Below are 17,356 nucleotides of genomic sequence, written 5' to 3' on the forward strand. Positions count from 1 at the left end.
GTCGGGGAGGTGCATGCCTTTAATCCTAGCACAGCCAAGGCTACACAGAGAAACCCTGTCTCGAAAGTTTTGTTGGCCCTCAGTCCCTCAGGTCTTAGGAAGAGTCCCTCACCCCATTTTGCAAATGAGGTTGATAAAATGATGACCCACCAATTCCCAGAGGCATCTGGTTAAGGGGAAAGCCCTGTTACTGGTTTTGGTTCTGTTTTGCTTTGCTTTGAGACAGGGTTTCTCTGTGTAGCTTTGGCTGTCCTGTGTAGACCAGGCTAGCCTCAAAGAACTCAGAGATCCCCCTGCCTCTGCTTCCAGGGCACTGGAATTAAAGCTGTGACCCCCCCCCATGAGACTGGGCCTTACTATGTAGCTCAGGTTAGCCTCTCTGACTTGATTTTCAATAATGGGACACAGTGACATGTATCTGCTATCCCAGCATCTGGGAGGCAGACACAGGGGGGTCAAGAGTTCAAGATCACCCTCTGTACACAGTAAGTTCCAGAGCAGCCTGCCCAGACTACATACTACCCTGTCTCAAGCCTTTCTCCTCATAGGAAAAGAGCTGCTGTTCAGACCTTCATCTGAAGATGGTCTAACGGGCCTTTGGTGTTGGTCAGCAGGAACTGGACTCAGTGGGAAGATCTGACCGGGCAGGTCTGGCCAGGGAGTCTGGGGTGGAGCCTGCCCAGGAGGTGGTGTGGGCTGTGGTTAAGGTGAGGACAATGGGAATCCAAGTTGGGGTGGAAGGGGTGCCCCATGCTCCCCCACCCCACCGACACCCTGCACAAGAGCACAGTGAAGGCCACACCCAACTCAGGTATCTTTATTACCAGGTGGGTGTGGGGATCCCCAGTACCCATCTGTGCCAGCCTAGCTCTGGGAACAGCACAATCTTTCCTGAGGGAGACCAGCTCCCTGCTGAGGGGCTCAAAAGTTGGCGGAGGTTGTGGGGACCTTGGGGTCCACAGTCTTACTGGAGAGAAAGCCACGTCTATAGCCCGAGTTCTCCCCAAGGCCCCTGAACCGGCACTTGAGATGCTGCCCGGCCTGGAACAGGGAGGCTACATCCAGCAGTGCATCCTCGATATGCTGGCCCAGCCGGTGCGAGTCCTGCGGAGAAGCGGACAAGGGACTGGGGGGACTGGGAGATCTGGGGAGGAGGCTAGACCAGGGACCCCGGGATCTGAACGGCTCCATCCCAGATTTTGGGGGGTGAGGAAGGCACTCAAGTTCATCTCACTGTTTTTGTGCTTGATTTCTTGCTGGAGATGTGGAAGGTGATCATGTTTTCCCCCATGAAGATATAGGAGATGCCATAGCCATGGTCGGTGGCCTGGAGCGGGGAGAGTGAAGCAAGCCTGTAGCCCAGCCCCTCCTCCACACCTACAGGGCACCAATCCCCCTCCCCGCTCCCTGGCTGCCCAGTGGCTGGGCTACAGTCCACTCACAGGCCCAAATCCACCTCCAGAGGAGACATAATCTGGATAATCATGGACATCAAACAGGTGCATCTGCTGTACTGGGATCTGGCTGGTGGACAGCGGCCACTGCTGTGACTGGACCTGAGGGTAACCGGGGATCATGTGAGCAGAAAAGACTCCCTTTGCTCCACTGCAAGCCAGACCACCTCCTATGCCAACTCCTCCAGTCAGTGGCTGTCCTCCGACACCCCCTTCCTCCGTAACCACGCCCCATCTCCCATCTCCCTGACCTCACCTTCCCTCCTCTTTGCCTCCTTTCCTACTGCGTTCCTCCTCCCTTCCTTTATGGGGCTAGGGACTGAGCCCGGGACCTCTACCACTGAGCCATGCCCCAGCACCTCAGTGGGGGACTCTGGACTGGTGCTCTGAACCCCACCCCACCCCCAGCCCCTCTGGCAAGGCTGCCTCTACCCACTCTTCTTCCACATCACCCTCCTTGCTCTCAGCTCCTCCCTCCTCCTGCCATTCCCGCTTCTCCTTCCTCCTGACCTGGGTCAGGAAGGGCGACTGCATATGGAGCAATCGAGATGTGATGTAGAGTGCGAAGAGGTGGCGGTCGATCCCCTGCCCACTCATGGCCGCCTTCAGCAGAGCCTGGTGCTTGTCCACGGCCACCCGGAACAGGGCAAGGCACTGTTGGTCCTAGGCCCCCGGGGCAGCAGGAGGTCAAGGGAAGACGGCTTACTTAGGTGACCTAGATTACGCTGGGCCTCACGTCAACTTCCAAGACGCCTACAAGGCAGGGGTATCCACCCTGCTCTACAGAGAGGAAGTGGGCTGGCTCGGAGAGGGGAAGCGACTTATGCAGGGTCACACAGCCACGGACCATGGCATGGGCCTGACTTGAGGACCTTAAGCTCTCTAGTGAGCCACAGCGTCCCTCGGCTAAGGGAGCTGGCTTTGGGGACAGGCGGAGGCGAGTGGGGAGCTGCTTAGAGCAGAGGCTGTAAGCAACGTGAGGCATGGTGTGATGGAGGTCATGGTCACACGGCTTCACAGCGGCTAGAGTGAGGAGAGCAAGAGCGTGGAGCTGGAGTTCTCTGCAGAGTTCCCCAGCACTGCGTGTCTCCCCACGAAAGCCCGTCTGTCGCTATTCCCAGATCTGGCCACAAGTATGTGCAAATGTGAACACAAATGACCGGGACCCCAGGAGGCCACACTCACTGTCTTCTCCTTGTCTTCCATGGCTCTCACAAAGTGACAGGCCTCTCTAGTACAAGACCTCACAGTCTCCGTCCTGCCTTCCAGGAACAGTCGGCTCATGGCTGACTCATAAGTCAGGCAGAACTGACCCCTGTCCTGGGGAAAAGGAGAGGAACCTGTCAGCTGGCCTCAGGATGTCTAAACAGCTTTGATCCACCTTTGTCCTGACCTCCAACCAACCTCCTCCTATGTATGGAGAGGAGTCAAGAAGGCTGACCTACTACAAGATGGCTGACCCCAAATATGGCTGACCTACAACAAGATGGCAGACCTACAAGATGGCTGACCTACAACAAGATGACAGATCCTAAATATGGCTGACCCACACAGGATGAATGATCCAGAATACGATGGCTGATTCAAAATGAGATGATCAGCCTACAACAAGTGACTGACCTACCGGACTTGGTGGTGCACACCTTTAATCCCAGCACTTGGAAGGCAGAGGCAGGTGGATCTCTGCGAGTTCGAGGCCAGCGAGTGACACAGTGTAAGACCCTGCCCCCTGCCCCCCTCAAAAGGTTGTTCGGAAACACGATGAATGACACATAAGATGGATGAACAGATGACCCACAATGACAAAAACAAGAGACACGAGAGGTGGCTGGAGGGGGTGGAAGGCCCAGAGGGAGCAGGCACCGTGGGTACCCACTGACCCGGAAGTGGGCCAGCTGCAGGACCAGTTGGATGAAACTGTCTGAAGAGACGTGACAACGTTTGATGAAGCTCTTGCCGAAGTGGGAAAAGGGGAAGACGTGGCAGTCGACGTTACCAGACAAGGTCTTGGCTCCCCTCAGGGCCAGAGAGATGGACGGATGGATCTGCCAGAGAAGGAGGTGGGGAGAGGGCTGTGTTAGACTCAGGGCAGAGGTAGAGCTGTGGGGCGGACAGTGATGGAGCGGGCGCCACTGGGATGCAGCGCGGCTGAGATGCACCGAGCTGGACGAGGTCTGAAGGGACCAGGCACGCTGGCTTTGGAGTCTGAAGTTCAGGTAGGGCTATGGCTGTGGGACAGCCCCACCTGGGAGAGCAGGTGTGGGGACCAGAGGCAGGGGCGGGGCCGGGATTAAAGATGGGATGGGTGGTAGGGACGCAGTTAAAGTTTTGGGGTGAGGTTGGGTTGGGGGTAGTGTGGGACTCAAGGCGGTGGGTGTGTTTGGTGTGATATGAAAGCTGGGACAGGAAGGTGTGGATGGATTCAGGGGGAAGGCGAGGGGCGTAGAGGGGAGGTCAGAGCCCAGCCTCACCTGTTCTGGAAGGTCCCATTGCAGGCGCCGGGGCTGGGGCAGAGTGGGGTCCGGCTGCCCCTTACAGTGGCCGTCTGCTGCATATCCCAGCTGGAAGCATTCTGTGGCCAGCGTAAACTGTGGATGAAACTGTCCGTTATCCCCCTCCGGCACAGAGAGAGCTAAGCAGGGCCCAGTGCGGCGCATGAAGGCTTCTGGAGCCCAGCGGTGTGGGATGCTTGAAGTCAGCCTTCTGGGTTCACGTTTCTACCTCTCTCAGCTGCCTCATAAAGACGGGATCAGCGGACCCACTTTCTGTTTCATTTGGAAACAGGGTCTGATGTAGCTGAGGCTGGCCTGGAATTTATGGTGTAGCTGAGGATGATCCTAAACTTCTGGTCCTCCTGCCTCCACCTCGTCTGTGCGGGAATGGCAGGCATCTTGTGTGCAGCTGGGGGTGGGACCCAGGGCCTCAGGAGCAGCTGGCCAGCTGAGCCCAAAGCCTGCTTTACTGCATTTTGCAGCAAGGTCTCACCCTGTAGCCCAGGCTGGCCTCAGATGAAAAAGCCTCCTGCTTTCCAAGTATTTGGATTACAGATGTGTGCTACAACATCCTGTGAGTGTGTGTGTGTGTGTCTGTCTGTCTTTGCGTGTGTGTCGCAGTCACTGTGCCTTCCTGTTGTGTAGCCCTGGAAATTCGCTTCCCTTCTCGGAGTTCCGGTGACCCAGGACCCCAGGCAGGCCATCGTGGCCGACCCACCTCTTTGCCCCCTTCCTCTGCCTGTCTCTGAGCTTGCAGGTCTCTTTTCTAAGGTCTTCAGAGTTAGTCTTTGGACAGGGTACCCAGCCTGAGGAACGCACCTCCCACATATGTCCCGAGACAGGACAGTCAGCCCAGGAGTGTTCCACGCTGAGACCCAGCTTCCCATTGGAGAAGACGATGAGGGTGAAGGATTTGTCAAACCAGCTGCAGAAGAAGTGTGGACGGTCATCAAGAGCCGGGGCAGGAGAGAGTGTTGGCCCCTGTGGGGGTACTTCTGGCGTGTAGGGGCGCACTCCAGGGTGAGGATGGGGCCGGGGGTCTCTAGGAGTGATTCCAGACAGTCTCCACATGGATATAAAATTTAGGGAATTGCTTTTTTTGTTTTGTCTTTCTAGGAAGTCAGCTCTATTTGAGGCATTGGAGGTGTTAGGAACAGACCCTAGAAGTCCAACGGTAGGGTATCAGTTAACTAAACTGTGCTACACTCAGGCTATGGTATACAATAGAGCTGGGGAAAGGAATGAGGTACATCTATGTTTACTGACACAAAAGGAGCCATCAAGACATAGAGTCTGGGGTCTTAATCTGGTGGTGGTGGCACACGCCTTTAATTCCAGCACTCAGGAGGCAGAGGCAGGTGGATCTCCATGAGTTCAAGGACAGCCCGGTCTACAGAGCTAGTTCCGGGACAGCTATACAAAGAAACCCTTTCTCAAAAAACCAAAACCAAACAAGGTCTCCTTGTTCTACTAAACTGAGTTTGGGGTGCTGAGGTGTAGAGTCTGGCTGTCTGCTGTGGAGGGGCCCTAGGTCTCCACCGGAGTGTGGGGTGGTTGGTAGAGGGACAGACTTACCGGTCATGGCCTTGGCCAGCCAGCAGGGCATGGGCATAGGCGTCCAGGGAAGCTGCAGGGTCCTCCCTGGTCAGTCCCGCAGGCTCAGAGTCCAGGGACACAAAGAAGGCGGCCCCTTCCACAGCCTCCAGGGCAGCGGCAGCATGGGTCTTCACCGACTCCCGAACCTGGGCCCACATACTCCTGTCCAAGCGGGATGGGCCTGAGCCCAGCTGGCCCTCGCCCTGCCCAGCCTGCTCCCTGGAGCCCAATGCATCCCTTGTAACCTCAGGCCAGCGGCCCTTACCTGGGAGCAGCGGTCAGAGCTGCTAGATGTTCCTCAAGGGGACAGGCTGGGGAGGGGTCATCCAGGATCTCCTGGAACTGCTGCTCGAGGGCCCGTGGGGACAGCAGGCCATTGGAAGAGTGGGTCCCTACACGGAAGAATCGGCCCCGGTGGAAGACAGCCACGTGCCGGCTGTCCTGGAGGTGACGGAGGTGGTCTAGAGGAGTATGGGCAGAACATGAAGGTGGGAAGAAGCTACGTCCCAAGAACCAGCCCACTTACTAATCATGCTCTCTGCTCCTTGGGCTATGCTTTTGTTTGTTATTTTTGACAGTTGTATAGTATTCCATAGCCTGAGTATAACCTAGGTTGGTTTCAAATTTGGTATGTAGCAGAGGATAACTTCTAACTCTTGATCCTCCTGCCTCCACCTTCCTAGTGCTGGTGACAGATGTACGCCACCACACCTCATTTATTTGGTGTTTGGAATGGAACCAAGGGCCTCCTGCATGCTAGGCAAGAAGTCTGCTAAGGGGCTGGAGAGATGACTCGGGTTAAAAATACCTTCTGTGTTTCCAGAGGCCCCAGGTGAATTCCCGGGACCCAGATGGCTGCTCACAGCCACCTGTAACTCCAGTCCCATATCTGATGCCTTCTTCTGGTCTCAACAGGCACCGGACACACATGGCGCACATACATACATGCACGAGCAGCCTCATACACATAAACTAAAATACAATGAAAGAAAAAGAGGCCCAGGGATGGAGAGATGGCTCAGAGGTTAAGAGCACCTGTTGTTCTTGCCGAGGATCTGGGTTCAATTCCTGGCACCCACGTGGCAGCTCACATCTGTAACTCCAGTTCCAAGGCATCTGACACCTTCAGACCTCTAGAGGCACTAGGCATGCAGGTGGGATATACATGCAGGCAAAACACTCACACCCATAAAAGAAAGTGAATAAAGAAACTGAAATTTAAGGAAAAGAAAGAAAGAAAAACAAAAGAGGTCCCAACTCAGGAGGCAGAGGCCAGCAGATCTCTGAGTTCAAGGCCAGCCTGGTCTACATGGTGAGTTCCAAGACAGCTGGGGCTACACAGAGAGATCCTGTCTTAAAAAACCAAATAACAACAACAACAAAAAGATCATGAGTCTGAAAGGGCACAGGTGGAGGACGTGGGAGGGGTTGGAAGGAGAGTGAAGAAGCAACGAGGTAATTTTTTTTTTTTAATTTTTTTGGTTTTTCGAGACAGGGTTTCTCTGTGTAGCTCTGACTGTCCTGGAACTCACTTGGTAGACCAGGCTGGCCTCGAACTCATATAGACTTACCTGCCTCTGCCTCCCGATAATTCTTTCATTTTTAAAAACTGAAAAAAATTTAAAAATTAAAAACTTTACTGAGAGACTTTCTGGCTTGTCCCACATGAAGCTATTTTTAAACTGATGCCACTCTAGGTGAGTTTACTCTGTTTTACAGTTGAAGAAACGAAAGTTCAGAGAGGACAAGGTTTGCCTGAGATCACACAGAAGGCCTAACAACCAGGACAGAGACCCTCACAGGCTGGCTAAAGTCTCGTTCTTAGCCGAGGCCACTGTCGCAGGAAGGGACGAGGACTGGGTGGGGATTCTCCTCACCTTTTTCCACCCCTGGGACCCGGGTAGTGTTGAATATCCTCTCGAACTGGGCAGAACACAGGGGTCGCATCCCCATCAGCAACGTCTGCAGGAGGCCAAGGGCTCCTGAGCTGGGCCCCGTGTGGTTCCCTGCACCTCCGTCCCCAATCCAAGGATCCGCCTTACCGGTGGGATCTCCTGCTGGTTCAGAAGGTGGCGATACAGGAGGAGAGCGTGGACGGCGTTGCCCGCGCGGGCGGCCTGCAGCGGTGTGGGGGTGACATACAGGAAATCCTGCTTGGTAGCAAAGGGAAGGGACGCACATTGAGACCATGCTTGTCACTGACAGGGGCCCTGACCTCCAAATCAGATGGGATGGTGGGGCTCCTCATGGGTCATCTAGGCCCCTGCCCCAGGGCTGTGTCTCCCTCCTCACCATCATGTAGTAGGTGCTGTTAACCATCAGTGAGCCTCGGGAGCGCAGGTACACAAACTCTTCCCACCAGTCACTCACCTGGGAGGAGATTGGAGATGTTCAGCCGGGGTGGCTGAGACCTTGTGGGGGAGGGGTGGTGTCACCAGGGAGCCCACAGACTTCCCCGTGTTACATGGGCAGAAAGGATCTCAGTGGAGAAACTGGTTATGATTGGCAACTAGCAATAACCCGTATGTCCATAGACGAAGAAGGATGAGTTAATTAGAGAGTACTGTGTAAGCACTGAACAGCACAAGGGAACTGGGGGCACAACTCAGTTGGCAAGTTCTTGCCCTGCACGCATCCGAACCCGAGTTAGAGCCTCGCTCGGGGCACACGTAAGCGCCAGGTGTAGTGGGTCACACTTGAAATCTCAGTGCTGGGGAAGAAGGGGCATCGCTGGGTCTGCTAGCCAGACAGCCTAGCCCAGTCAGCAGGCTGCACACCTCAGAGACAGGTGACGTTCTGAAAACCAAGATGGAGCTGGGGAGCAGCCTCCGCACTGAAGAGCACTGGCTGCTCTTGTAGAGGACCTGGGTTTGGTTCCTAGGCCACCTGGTGGCTCGCAACTGCATATAACTCCAGCTGCAGGGGATCTGCCACCCTCTTCAGACCTCTGAAGGTACTGCATGTATGTAACACACCCACAGATACAAACATGCACACACTCATACACATAAAAACAAAAAATTAGCCAGGCATGGTAACGCACGTGTTTAGTCCCAGCACTAGGGAGGCAGAGGCGGTGGATCTCTGAGTTCAAGACCAGCCTGGTCTACAGAGTGAGTTCCAAGATGGCCAGGGTTGTTACACAGAGAAACCCTGTCTTGAAAAACAAACAAAAAAAACCCACAATGGTGTGGTGCCCTGAGGAATGAATGACACCTGAGATAGACCTGTGGTCTGCACACTCATGCACACACACACACACACACACACATTTATATATTTGTACATACAAACATGCATGCACACTTGCATACACACATACACACACACATGAAATAGTAAGTACATGTTTATTGACATAAAATGAGCATCAAGCTGGGCAGTGGTGGCGCACGCCTTTAGACCCAGCACTTGGGAGGCAGAGCCAGGCGGATCTTTGTGAGTTCGAGGCCAGCCTGGTCTACAAAGCGAGATCCAGGAAAGGCACAAAGCTACACAGAGAAACCCTGTCTCGAAAAGCAAAAAAAAAAGGGGGGCTGGAGAGATGGCTCAGAGGTTAAGAGCACTGCTTGCTCTTCCAAAGGTCCTAAGTTCAATTCCCAGCAACCACATGGTGGCTCACAACCATCTGTAATTAGATCTGGTGCCTTCTTCTGGCTTGCAGGGATATGTGCAGACAGAACACTGTATACATAATAAATAAATAAATCTTTAAAAAAAAAAAAAGAAAGAAAGAAAAGCAAAAAAAAAAAAAAAAAAAAGAGCATCAAGACGGTTCCGAGGGCTGGGGATGCCTCTCTTGGTGCAGTGCCTGCCTTCCACAGATCAGGTGTGGTCCTGCCTCTCACACACTAGGTAAGGAAGCACTCTACCCAAGCCGTCCTGTATACACTGCTTAAAACTTTTTAGATTTATTTATATGTTTGAGTGCTTTGCCTGCATATATGGCTGTGTACTACATGATGCAGCACCCTCAGAGGTCAGAAAAGGAGGGTACCAGATCCTCCGGAACTGGAATTACAGAGACTTCTGAGTCACCATATAAGTGCTGGGACCCGAACCCAGGTCCTCTGTAAGAGCAACTAATGCTTTTTTTTTTTTTTTTCTTGGTTTTTCAAGACAAGGTTTCTCTATGTAGCTTTGCGCCTTTCCTGGAATTCACTTGGTAGCCCAGGCTGGCCTCGAACTCACAGAGATCCGCCTGCCTCTGCCTCCCAAGTGCTGGGATTAAAGGCGTGCGCCACCACCGCCGGGCCAGCAACTAATGCTCTTAATGGTTGAGCCATCTCTCCAGCACCCTACATATACTTTTTTTTTTTAAATTAACTCTTTTTTTTAAGAGTTATTTATTCATTATGTATAGTGTTCTGCCTGCATGTATGCTTGCATGCCAGAAGAGGGCACCAGATCTCATTCTACATGGTTGTGAGCCCTAGATTCTGCTCTTTAAAAGTATATGTAAGGGGGCTGAAGAGATGGCTTAGATGTTAAGGGCACTGGCTGCTCTTCCAGAAGTCCTGAGTTCAATTCCCAGCAACCACATGGTGGTTCACAATCATCTGTAATTCGATTTGGTGTCCTCTTCTGGCCTGCAGGCATACATGCTGTATACATAATAAATAAATAAATCTTTTTTTTTTTTTTAATAAATAAATCTTAAAGGAAAAAAAAAAGAGCAGAATCTAGCCTAAGAGCATGAAGAAAAAAGGAGAAAGGTAATGAGTCAACACCAAGGTCTGGCTTTCTGCAAGCCCTGCACACTGAGCTTTGGATGATCCTCACTCCCATTGTGGCTCTGTCCCCAGACACTCTTTCTTGGCTTCGAACTCACAGACATCCCTCCTGCCTGTCTCCCTGGTGTTGAGATTAAAAGCATGTGCCCCTGGACCAGTCAAACCCAATGCTTGGACTACCTAAAGTGTCCGTAACTGTCTCCTTCAGCTTCCGCTCCAACTTTCCATCTCCAGGCCTTCAGACACACCCTGTCTTCCCGTTGCAAATCTTCCCAGGGCTCCCTAGTACACCCCTGAGAAAACCTATCACTCTAGGCCCCCATCTTTGCATCCTCATATTCCAACCAAGCTGCTTCCCACACTCGCTGACGTTTGCCTGCTCCATTTCCCCTAAGTCCTGCTACCAACGGGACAGGTTCAGTTCCCGTCAGGCTCTCTGCCACCTCGGACATATTTATAGCCCGCCTTTCTCCTTCCGCCACCACCTCACATGCACTTTACCTGTCGCCTGGCTCCAGTTTCCTACAGAAGGCAAGGCTGGCATTCCTTATTCGTGTGACTCATTCTGTGCCTCAGTTCACTCAAAGTGCAGCCAAGCGCCTGGCTCCCAAACTAGCTAACCAGCCATCTAGGAAGCTGTCCGGGAGCTGGAAATGCTGGACGGGTTCATGTTGGAATTCTGGGCCTAACACTAGCGGTGGGACTCGGACTCAGACAGAGGCTCTTGAAGTAATTCCGATATTCGGGACTTGTGGTCCAGATCTTTAATCTCAGCACTCAGGAGGCAGAGGCAGGAGGATCTCTGAGTTCGATGCCAGCCTGGTCTACAGAGCGAGTTGTAGGGCAGCCAGGGCTACACCGAGAAACCCTGTCTCCTGGTGGGGTGGGGGGGTGGGGGTGGGGTTTGAGTGCAGAGGCGGGGCTTAGGGGCTGCCATGGGGGCAGAGGTACTGAGCAAGGGCTGGGGCTTACTGAAGCTGCATTATCCTGCAAATCCAGGGCTGGAGGCCAATCATTTGGATAGGCCAATCAATCGTGGCAGTGCATGGCTAGGGCAGGCCAGTCACCAGAGGACCGGGCTGGGCCCCCAAACTCACGTAGTTGGAAGCACACCAGGACTTGAGGCGCAGATAGAGCTGCAGCCGTGGCGCCTGCAGCCTCAGGAAGTCGCTCGCCAGAGCCGCAGCACGGTCGAAAGCGTCGTCTCCAAGCACGGGGCGCACCGACTCCAGGTACTGCATGCAGACGTGGAGCGGAGGGAGTGTCAGGGCCCCGCCGCCTGCCCGGGCCGCCCCACCCCGGGACACGCCCACCTTGCGTACGGACTCCTGCGCCGTGGGCACTGGCTGCCGCGGGAGCGCACGCTGGAAGCTGAACAGCCTTGGGTGCCTCCCCGAGAAGATTCGGACCAGTGCCTGCGGGACAGAGGAAAGGACCGAAGGAGGGAGGAGGAGGGAGGACGAAGATGATGTGGGGCGAGGGAGGAAGGAGATGAAGGGGGAAGGATGGAAAAGAGAGATGGTGCGGCAGAGACGACGAAGTTGATGGAGAGAGGGAGAATCGAGATGATGGAGAAGGAGGGTAGGATTATGAATGGGGAGGGAAAGGGAGGATAGAGATAATGAAGGGAGAGAGGTAGAGACGGAGTGAAGAACAGGTTGAGAGGACGGAGGTGATGAGAGACGAGACGGGGAGATAATGAGGGTAAAAGTGGATGGCATGAGAAGGAGACGATTGGGAAACCAGACAGAGGGACAGCAGCGTGTATTCTGGGAGTCTAGGTCCTCTTACATACCAGCCAGGTCTTCGTGGGCGAGGACATGGTACCATGAGGTTCCAGAAGCCAGCCATGGTGGGACAGGAGCAGCCTCAGAGCCACATGAAGTGTAAAGATCAGGGCTCCCCACAAACACGAGGCAAAGAGTGCTCCTGCCAGGAGCCCCTGGAGCTGATAGTGTTGTCCGCCCCTGGGAGAGAGAAAAAGAAAGGTGCCCTGAAGCTGTGCAGTGGACTGCAGCCGCGGGATGGGGTTGGGTACAGTCCCGTCTGACAGACAAGTTTACTTCATGAAGTGGGAGTGTCTCTCTGCTGCCCATGACCACCCTTATGAAGGCACCAAGCTTCTAAAAGTCACTTTCCTGGGATGAGGAACACACCATGGTAGAGGGCTTGCCTTGCCTAGCATGCAAATGTCCTGGGTTCAACGCATAAGCTGGTGTGGTGGCACAACCTTAAAATCCCGCACTGAAGAAGCCGGAGGAGGAGTTAAAGTCCATCCCCGGCTACTTAGTGAAATCCAGAACAGCCTAGTCTACATGAGACCCTGCCACAAAGAAATAAATACATAAATAAAGTCACTTTTCACAGAAACTCATAAGTTTTAGCCAAGTGTGGGAATATTGTAATCTAGCACTTAGGAGGCTGAAGCAGAAGGATTTCTGGGAGTTTCAGGCCAGATTGAGCTATATAGAATAATTGACACTCCATTTTATTTTATTGTTTTGTTTTTCTTTTTTCTTTTTTTTTTGGGGGGGGGGTTGAGACAGGGTTTCCCTGTGTAGCTTTGTGCCTTTCCTGGAACTCACTCTGTAGCCCAGGCTGGCCTTGAACTCACAGAGATCAGCCTGCCTCTGCCTCCTGAGTGCTGGGATTAAAGGCATGTACCACCACCGCCTGGCTTTGTTTTGTTTTTCAAGACAGGGTTTCTCTGTGTAACAGTCCTGGAACTCACTTTGTAGACCAGGCTGGCCCTGAACTCAGAGATCCCTGGGATTAAATGAATGCCCAGCCCAAGTTCCACACCCCTTTAATCCCAGCACTCGGGAGGTAGAGGCAGGAGGATCTCTGTGAGTTTGGTGCCAGGTTGATCTACAGAGCGAGTTCCAGGACAGGCAGACTACACAGGAAATGTCCTGAAATACAAAACAAAGAAGACTATGGGCAGGTCACTGTACCCTCCATAGGGTCCCCTTCATGGCTGGAATACTAGGGATGGACCCTCTCGAAATGAATCATGAATATGCCCTTTCTAGTAGTTTCTATGTCTAATATGGGCTCTGCCTTGTCTAGAAAGTCTGCACATTTTCCCAAGGAAGACTGACGCACCTCTAAGAACCCAGCACACTTACTCCTCTTTGGTTTCCAGGCATTTCTGAAAGAAGTTGATAATGTTTGTTTTGAGATGGGATCTTGGTTTGCATTATAAGACTCAAATTCACGAATCCCTGCCTGGGCCTCCCAAATGCTGTAATTATAGACATGTACTTGGCTGATGACATTTTCTTTTCTTTTCTTTTTTTTGTTTTTTTGGTTTTTGAGACTGGATCTTCCTATGTAGCCCTGGCTTTCCTGGAATTCTCTATGTAGACCAAGCTGTCCTCGAACTCACAGATATCTGCTTGCCTCTGCCTCCCAAGTGTTGGAATTAAAGGCGTGCGCCACCTTGCCTGGCCCCATAACGGTTCAGGACTGACTCTGTGATTAAGTGATAGTAAGCCTGACGTGGTGGCACTCTCAGGTCTTGGGAGGCGGAGGCAGGCAGATCTTTGTGAGTTGGAGGCCAGCCTGATCTACATATCAAGTTCCAGGTCAGCTAGGACTTCATAGAGAAATTCTGTCTCAACAACAACAAACAAACAACGGGTTGAGAAGACGGTTTGGTGGTTAAGAGCACTTGCAGAAGACACAGGTTAGGTTTCCAGCTCACATCCGTTTGACTCATTTGGGGGTCCAATACCTTCTGGCCTCCTCTGGCACTGCATACATGTGGTACACAGATGTACATGCAGTCTAACACACATACAAGTAAGCTGTTTAAGAGTCTCAGCACAAGCCGGGCGTTGGTGGCGCACGCCTTTAATCCCAGCACTCGGGAGGCAGAGCCAGGTGGATCTCTGTGAGTTCGAGGCCAGTCTGGTCTCCAAAGCAAGTTCCAGGAAAGGTCCAAAGCTACACAGAGAAACCCTGTCTCGAAAGTCTCAGCACAGGGCTGGAGAGATGGCTCAGAGATTAAGAGCACCGACTGCTCTTCCAGAGGACCTGAGTTCAATTCCCAGCAACCACATGGTGGCTCACAACCATCTGTTATGGGATCTGGTGCCCTCTTCTGATGTGCAGACATACATGCTGTATACATAATAAATAAATAAATCTTAAAAAAAAAAAAAAAAAAAAAAAAGGGCCTCAGCACAGCTGAGGTGGTGGTGCACGCCTTTAATCCCAGCACTTGGGAGGCAGAGGCAGGCAGATCTGTTCGAGGCCAGCCTGGGCTACAGAGTGAGTTCCAGAACAGCCTCAACATAGAGAGAGGTCTCTGCATAGAGAAACCCTGTCTCAAAAATCCAAACTAGATAAATAAAGGTAGGAAATGGAGGAGGAGCCCTGTTACGACATAAATAAGCTCCAGTAATTACATTTCCTTTTTTGTTTGGTTGGTTTTTTGTTTTCTGAGAGGTTTCTCTGTGTAACAGCCCTGTCTGTCCTGGATCTCACTCTGTAGCCCAGGCTGGCCTAGTCACAGAGATCCACCTGCCTCTGCTTCCGAGTGCTGAGATTAAAGGTGTGAGCCACCACCAATCCTGGCTCCCAGAAATTCTATTTCTTTGACCGGCAAAGCACATAGAGTTTCTTGATGGGGTTTAGGGTGGTGACTGGGGTGAAGAGGAAGGTCCTCACCAGTCTGGAAGCAACTCTTTTATCTTATCCATCAGTCCTAGGGAAGGATCCAGCTGGAGGAACCACGCAAGCTGGATCGCACTGAAGAGGAAGAGCCAGCTGAAGGGGCTCGCAGGGACCGCCCCAGTGAGAAAGTCATTCTGTGGGGAACAAAGGACACCATCAGCCCCATGTTCCTCTGTGCTCTGTATCACTCTCAGTGGGCAGAGCTCAGGATCCCTTTGTTACATGTATCAGTAAGGAGCTGGGGGCGTGGTTCAGAGGTAGAGCCTCTTCCTAGAATCCACCACGAGGAGCTGGGGCATTGGTGGCAGAGCAGTTCTGTGGAATCCACCAGTGAGGGACTGAGGGCACCATTCACGCTGGCCTAGACTGTTCAAGACCCTGGGTTCTGACCTCAGCACCAATCCATCAATCAATACCAAAATAAGGAGACTTGAGTTCTAGAAGTTGGGGGAGAAGTTGTATGGGGAGGGTAGCAGGGGTGAGTGAAGTGAGTCAAGAGCTGAGCAGGGGAGGCCAGTGGATGGGACAGAGCATCCCAGATGAAGGCATAGACAAACAGCTAACAGTGGCCTGGGACTGGACAACCAGATCTTCCTAAGTGGGCTTCAGGCAACCCGGAAGCAGTTACCTGGATCACCAGAACAAGAACCAGTCAGTAGCCCTTTCTCACCCAGACACGCCAGAGATGCCTTTTCCAGGAGCGCAGGCCAGAGAGGTAAATCTCCTGCCACACCGGGGAGCTGAGCTCTACTTCCGCCCCGTCGGAGCTCAGTGAAGACAGCAAGCTGGAGGCCTGGTGTGCCTCAGCCATGTTCCCTGGGATTCCCTAGGAGGAAGATGGAGTCATTCTCCAGGACCTCCAAGTCTCCTCCTCCAGACCTAGGGGTGCAGACTTTGGCTTCTACTCTCAGACTTTGGGAGTGGGGGGTCCTGGCCCCTAGAAGTCTGGACCCCAGCTCTCCCTCATCCCCAGCGGTTCAGACCCAGCCCCCACCTCTCAGACTCTCTCCCTTCCTCCCTACAGCAGACTCAACTCACTCTGCCTAAGTGCCTGAGGGGTGTTGCAGTTCACAGCTGGAGAGTTAGAGGGCTTGGAGGCAGGACTTGGTTCAACTGGGGATCTCTGTGAATGTAGAGAGTGGCTGGAGAGCAAGCTGCCTTGCTGAGAATTCGGTGCTCAGTATTTGGGATGGGGGAGGGAAACTGATCCAGGATTAGTTGTGGGGCTTCAAATAAAACATACTAGGTTTTAGTTCTTTTAAAAATGCACTTGTTTTTAGACCCATAGAGAAATGAACATTTGCCGACGGTGGCACTATTCATTTCCCATTGCAAGGCAGAGGCATGAGAGGTCCCTTCCACCATGGGGTCTGGAGGATGAAAGAGGAAGCACCCTACTGCGCATGCTCCACAGCGAGGGATGCTGGTGAGTGAAGGGGAGTCCAGGACAAACGATGCAAAGCCCCATTCACCTGCCCCAATGCAAGGCCCATAGCCCTCCTGTGCCCGGCCCGGTACTTACGCTGTTCAGGGGTCCGCAGCTGTGGTTCCTGGGGTCAATTCCATGGACACTTCCTTCCCCCCGGGTTCCCTTTTATATATATCCAGGCCCCGTGTAATGAGTCCACAATCTGATTAACCGTCTTCGGCTGTCACTCCTCACCTTAAAGCCCAGATCCACCTCGCGCGTGCCTAACCGGGGTTCAGGTTCTGGGTCTTATCCCCGCCCACTCTGATTCCTCCGCGCTCTGTCCCTGCCCCTTTCCAATCCCTCCGCGTTCTCTCCCCGCCCCCTTGGAGTCCTAGCGTCCAATCCCCTCACCCCGAGCCCGGTGTCTCGGTTTTTTCAGTCTGCCAAAGGACCAGACCAGCCTTGACTCAGTTGGAGCTCACATATACCCTGCAGCTCTCTTAGGAGATGCTTGTGGCCAGGCTGACCCGCGAGACTGAGAGGCACATGAAAAAGGTGCCACTGGGGACTAGATTCAAGCTAGACAATTAGAGGGAATGGCAGGCACAAGGCTAGAAAAAGATACCCACGTTAGTCTGGCTTTATTCTACTCTGGACGTTCATACTCGGTCCACACTGGATTCGATGGTCTCTTGGGCCTACCCCAGGACAGACAGGCCCGCCGTCTCCGCTGCAGGTGGGTGGGGAGCTGTGGAGGGCCTATTTTCCCTAGTAGAGCACTCCTCGGAGGCAGGGCCAACCCAGAAACCTAGTGTCTGAAGCAGCAGTGTGCAGTAGACACAGGCGGGAAGCCAGACCAGACTGGGTATCTCTTTCCCGAGGGCATCCTAGAGCCCAGGCCTGCTAAGTGAGCTTTGGTTTTAGTTACCCAGCCCCATTTGGCCATGCCACATAGAATCCAAATTCAATTCCTGCCTGTTCCCAGCCCAG

General features: G+C 53.1%; 1 protein-coding gene across 4 annotated transcripts; it reads right to left on the reverse strand.

Annotated features, from left to right (window-relative positions):
• Window positions 1-794: 794 nt before the first annotated feature.
• Cpt1c (carnitine palmitoyltransferase 1C) lies at window positions 795-16,709 on the reverse strand. 4 transcript variants are annotated; one of them, XM_028858898.2, is made up of 20 exons: window positions 16,478-16,709; window positions 15,994-16,078; window positions 15,626-15,781; window positions 14,950-15,089; window positions 12,071-12,242; window positions 11,589-11,690; window positions 11,373-11,510; window positions 7,835-7,912; window positions 7,585-7,695; window positions 7,420-7,504; window positions 5,808-6,003; window positions 5,522-5,704; window positions 4,766-4,871; window positions 3,926-4,042; window positions 3,335-3,499; window positions 2,640-2,774; window positions 1,965-2,117; window positions 1,443-1,556; window positions 1,235-1,327; window positions 795-1,104 (listed from the first exon to the last, which is right to left on the reverse strand). In XM_028858898.2, exons 3-20 carry the CDS (start codon window positions 15,764-15,766, stop codon window positions 922-924), a joined length of 2,412 nt encoding a protein of 803 aa, XP_028714731.1. In that variant the 5' UTR covers window positions 15,767-15,781; window positions 15,994-16,078; window positions 16,478-16,709; the 3' UTR covers window positions 795-921. The 4 variants fall into 4 exon arrangements, with proteins under 4 accessions (XP_028714731.1, XP_028714730.1, XP_028714732.1 ...); XM_028858897.2 differs by lacking the exon at window positions 15,994-16,078; XM_028858899.2 differs by lacking the exon at window positions 15,994-16,078 and having other exon boundaries at window positions 7,585-7,692; window positions 16,478-16,708.
• Window positions 16,710-17,356: the final 647 nt, after the last annotated feature.

Source organism: Peromyscus leucopus, chromosome 1, assembly GCF_004664715.2.
Source record: "Peromyscus leucopus breed LL Stock chromosome 1, UCI_PerLeu_2.1, whole genome shotgun sequence".
NCBI lineage: Eukaryota > Metazoa > Chordata > Mammalia > Rodentia > Cricetidae > Peromyscus > Peromyscus leucopus.